Source organism: Centropristis striata, chromosome 13 (genome assembly GCF_030273125.1).
Source record: "Centropristis striata isolate RG_2023a ecotype Rhode Island chromosome 13, C.striata_1.0, whole genome shotgun sequence".
Lineage (NCBI taxonomy): Eukaryota > Metazoa > Chordata > Actinopteri > Perciformes > Serranidae > Centropristis > Centropristis striata.
Window position 1 is genome coordinate 5044 of NC_081529.1, and position 4957 is coordinate 10000.

Here is a 4957-nt window from a genome sequence, read left to right on the forward strand (position 1 = left end):
ATAATAAAATTAATAATGTCTGAAATCCTGCTGTTAACTCTTTAATGACTGACTGGGACACTTTAATAAAGCGATAAAGTCATTAATAATAATGTTAGAAGTAACAGCTGAGCTTCTCCTACAAATCAAAATGTCTACAAACAATCTGAATAAACTCTCAACTGTACTCTGTAAAAAAAAATCTGTTAAATTTACGGTAAAATTTCACCGTAAAAATGACAGTGAGTGCGTTCTCTACTGTAAAATTAAATGTAAATGATTTTCCCCTTTATTTTTAGGGTAATTGTGTCCTAGTGAAAATATGGTATTTCTCCTTTAATTTTAGTTTTCTACAGTTTAAAAGTTTTCAACTATTCCTTGATTTACGGTAATTAAAAGCATCTACTACAGTAATATTCAATTTTTAATTTTACGTCTACACTGTAAAAAAAAAATCTGTTTAATTTACGATAAAATACCGGCAGCTGTGGTTGCCAGAATTTCACCGTAAAAATTACAGTGAGTGAGTTTTCTACTGTAAATTTGATGTAAATATCAGCGAAAACTGTAATTTAGACTGAATGTTCCCTTTATTTTTAGGGTAATTGTGTCCTTGTGACATCATGATATTTCTCCATTAATTTGACATGAACATTTTTATATTTTTACAGTAAAACTGCACTGTAAAAATGATTGTAGAAATTACAGTAATACTCTGTCAAATTGCATTAGAAATAAGGTGTAAAATTTAAAATTGTATATTACCGTAGTAGACACTTAATTACCGTAAATCAAGGAATAGTACACAACTAAAATTGTAAAAATATTTTCTTAAATGTATGTAAAATTAATAGAGAAATAACATAATGTCACAAAGACACAATTACCCTGAAAAAAGTCTAAATAACATGTTTTTCTCTGATATTTTTTAGTTAGTTTTCAAAAGTTTTTTCAAAAGTTTTGTACTATTCATTGATTTACGGTAATTAAAAGTGTCTATTATAGTGATTATTTTTATTTATTTTACGCCCTATTTCTCATGTAATTTGACAGTTTTACTGTAATTTCTACAAACATTTTTTACAGTGTAGCAGACATTAAAGTAAGTGCAAATGTTCAAACTCGTACATTATGGCTCATACGTTTACTGCAAATATGTAATATAATGTTCAAACATCCTGTGTAAATAATATATAATCAATAAAGCATTTACATTCAGAAATTATTCAAGTTACAACGATAGCTCATTGTGTCGGCAGTGATTTAGCTTTTTTTAAAGTTTTCAAAGCAACATGAGATAAGTGACAGAAGAGATGAAAATGTAACAGAAAAATATGTAATATTTATATAATACAAGGTAAGAGTCATCAAAGAGAAACTGACCAGCAGTCCTAATTATGATGGATATAAAGTTTACAGGAGGAATGCCATTTAAGTCAATATTAAATAAATACATTAATAATAATAAAAGCATTTCAAATGAACAACATGCCTATTAAATGAATCCTGAAATTGATAAATGAGGTAATACATGAATGTAAAATTGTCAAGAGATTGATTCATTTCACTTTAATGTATGTATTTATTTAATTTCAACATAAATGGCATTCCATAGAAATGTTGTTAACTGGCACATTACCCGGCAGTTAGCTACAGTTAGCTCTGTAGCAGTACAGTGTGTATGGGCTAACAGGCTAACAGTTAGCTCTGTAACAGTACAGTGTGTATGTGCTAACAGGCTAACAGTTAGCTCTGAAGCAGTACAGTGTGTATGTGCTAACAGGCTAACAGTTAGCTCTGAAGCAGTACAGTATGTATGTGCTAACAGGCTAACAGTTAGCTCTGAAGCAGTACAGTGTGTATGTGCTAACAGGCTAACAGTTAGCTCTGTAGCGGTACAGTGTGTATGTGCTAACAGGCTAACAGTTAGCTCTGTAGCAGTACAGTGTGTATGTGCTAACAGGCTAACAGTTAGCTCTGTAGCAGTACAGTGTGTATGTGCTGCTGCTGCAGGAGGTGTTAGCTTAGCGATCTCTGTTTGTTTACAACAAGCACCAGACACTCTGTGCACAGTTAGCGATGCTGGTTAATTCACAATCACTATGTGTAAATTCAGTGGAGATGCTGTGCATAAATAGCCATGCTGCTTTGTTTATGAGACTTTCCCAGCGGCCACTTTCCCCCCTTAAGGAAACACGGCTAATTACTTCAACCTTAAAGTCCTCTTTCCATACAATGTTTTGCTTTTTTTAATCCCAGAAGTAATGCTTTCAAGCGCAGCTTGAAATGGTTTTACCTGGACAATTCAACAGCACATTGATGAATAAAAATGCACTGAATAAAGACAAATAATTCTCAAACATCATTGAATTAACAGGATGTGCAGAAGTCAATGTTGCAACAAGGGTTTCGTGCTATTTACATTCCTCAGTATTCAAGTCAAGGCTCAAACAGCCGTACACTAAATGTATCAGCTGTCCATTATTAGTACAATATATTTTTTTTAAAACACACACACACACGCACATTATAAAACCTTCACAATGGATCAAACATAGAAAAATATATTCACAATAATACAGAATCTATATAATGTATTCATCCACAGCTGAATTTTTTACAGTTTTATTTTGTCAAATTAAAAAAAGTGACTGTTTTGTAGTAATATTTTGACACACTGCAAAAAAGGGGAGTCTGAAATCAAGATGAATTATCTAACACTTCTAAATCTAAAGTTGTTTTTTTTATCTTGCTAAGAACCAAATAATCATCAGGTCACTCTGCTCGGGCCAGTTCATCACTGCTGGCAGCTTTACTTTATCTGGTTTTAAGAGTTAATTTCTTATTTTAAGTGTTCAACATGCTTATTTCTAGATTTAATAATCTTAATTTAATAAATCTTGTCAAGGTAAATTATCTGTCCATGCAGCAAGATCATTTCCCTCAGATTTACTGTTTTTATCTGGTTTTTAGACTAAACACCTTTTTTGCAGTGTAATATAACAGACAATAACTAATAAAGAAAAACTAGAATATTTCACTATTTAACGTAATAATTCAGAAAAACTATTCTTTTTGTAAGGGAATGAATTAAGCTTCCGTACAATCCACTAGAAAACATTTTTTAAATGATTTCTTTTAATGGAAACTGTGATAAAATAAATGATAGATTTATTTCCTAAACAGCAGGGGAGATGTAAGAGTTACACTCCACGGGACAGTAGGAGATAATTATGTGGGTTTAAAAAAAATAAATTAATCACTATGTTTATGATCTGCAGAGACGCTGTGCATAATTAGCCATGCTGCTTTGTTTATGATCAGCTTCTGACATTGTGCGCAGTTAGCGACGGCGAAAACCATACGTAATAATAAATAATTTTTAAGGAAAGGAACAAAATAGCGAGCCCACCTGGTTTAAAACTTCTAAAGGAACTTAAAGACACTCAGGCAGGAGGCTATTTCATTTTTGGGAATTAAGTTTTGGGGGGTTTACGAGACGAAGTGTAAACAGTTTTCCGAGCGTACTCACGCACTAGAAAACACATTTAGAAACCAAATGTTTTGCATCGAATTGGGTTGTCAAAAGTATCGATACTCAAAGAAGTATAGATACTAAAACTTTGTATCCGGATACGATACTCATTTTCACAAGTATCGATACCTATCCAAGGAATGAACACTTAAGTTGAGTTATTGTTATTTTTTTTATCAAGCTTGCCTAATATTGTGCACAGCATACAACCTCAAAATATTGTTCTAATTGTTATTGTTTATTGCATTTATTTATTGTTTGCACTACCTCAGACCTGAAGCTTGTTATCATAGTTGCAGTTTCTTTTTGCACAACTGTTTTTATTATAAATATTTAACCTGTGGTTCAGTTCATTTTTACATGTTGCATTTTTCTTGTTAATAAAAATATTTCTGTTAAATTTTGGGGTCTTTGTTTTTATCCTTGTGGTATCGAAAATGGTATCGAGTATCGAATATTTTCCTGAGTATCGGTATCGAGTTGAACATTTCAGTATCGTGACAACCCTAGCATTGCATTAAGTGAAAACGTTTTATTTTGTGTTGAAAATAAGGAAAGTCATTATTAGGGACATTAGAGTCAGTTACGCTCCACGGGACAGTAGGAGAAATCGACAAAAACAGGGGGAGGAGAAGGTGAAAAGGACGTAGGAAAAGAGTCCTTGAGGTACGTGATGGTGTCCGGCTGCAGAGACGGGACGGAGTTATAGACGCTCTGATGGAAAAAAGGGTGTTGAGGTGACGAGACGTCAGCTGGGCGAGACAGCGGGAGGCAGGACGAGTGGTAGGACACGGGGCTCTGGTGGCGTCTCAGAAGAAGACGGAAGGTTTTCAGTTCAGTTTGAGGAAGATGTGAAGAAGATCTGGTGGTGGTCCGGCCCTGGAGAGACGTCTCGCTGGCTCCACCTAGCTGCAGCCGGACATCATTAATGCTGACGGAGCTGTTGGTCTGGAGGTAGGACGGGGACAGAAAGGGGACGGGAGGACCTCGGAGCGTCTGAGAGAAGAAGACGTTGGAGTAGATGGTGGGGGAGGAGGAGAGGTCCGTGGTGGAGGTGGTCTTAGCTCCGGCTGAGCTTTTAATGTACTTTCTGTATATTTTAGGGGTCTGAGAGCCTGAAAGAGGGAGTGGAGAGTAGCGGTGAGAGGAGGACTCGGTCTGGAGATTGCTTTGATAGCTCAGGTCCTGATACGGGTCTGAGTTCTGGAGTTCACTTTCACCCAGCAGAATAACTTCAGAGTAATTCATTTCTGTCTTCTCTGTCACTGTTGTCCACTTCAAACTCTTTAAAAAAACACAAAAATCAAATATTAACATTGAGTTTTAGGACATTTAAGTAAGTAAGTAAGTAAGTATGTAAATAAGTAAATAACCAAGTAAGTAAATAAGTAAGTAAGTAAGTCAATAAGTAAGTAAGTAAATAAGTAAGTAAGTAAGTGAGTA

General features: G+C 34.6%; 1 protein-coding gene across 1 annotated transcript in view; it reads right to left on the reverse strand.

Annotated features, from left to right (window-relative positions):
- Positions 1-3576: 3576 nt before the first annotated feature.
- The window catches only part of LOC131983881 (interleukin-6 receptor subunit beta), a 59743-nt gene continuing 58362 nt past the window's right edge, over positions 3577-4957 (reverse strand). The window contains exon 16 of the mRNA XM_059348709.1: positions 3577-4798. Within this exon, the coding sequence (XP_059204692.1) occupies positions 4094-4798 (705 nt within the window). The 3' untranslated portion in view covers positions 3577-4093. The remainder of the gene's footprint in view (positions 4799-4957) is intronic.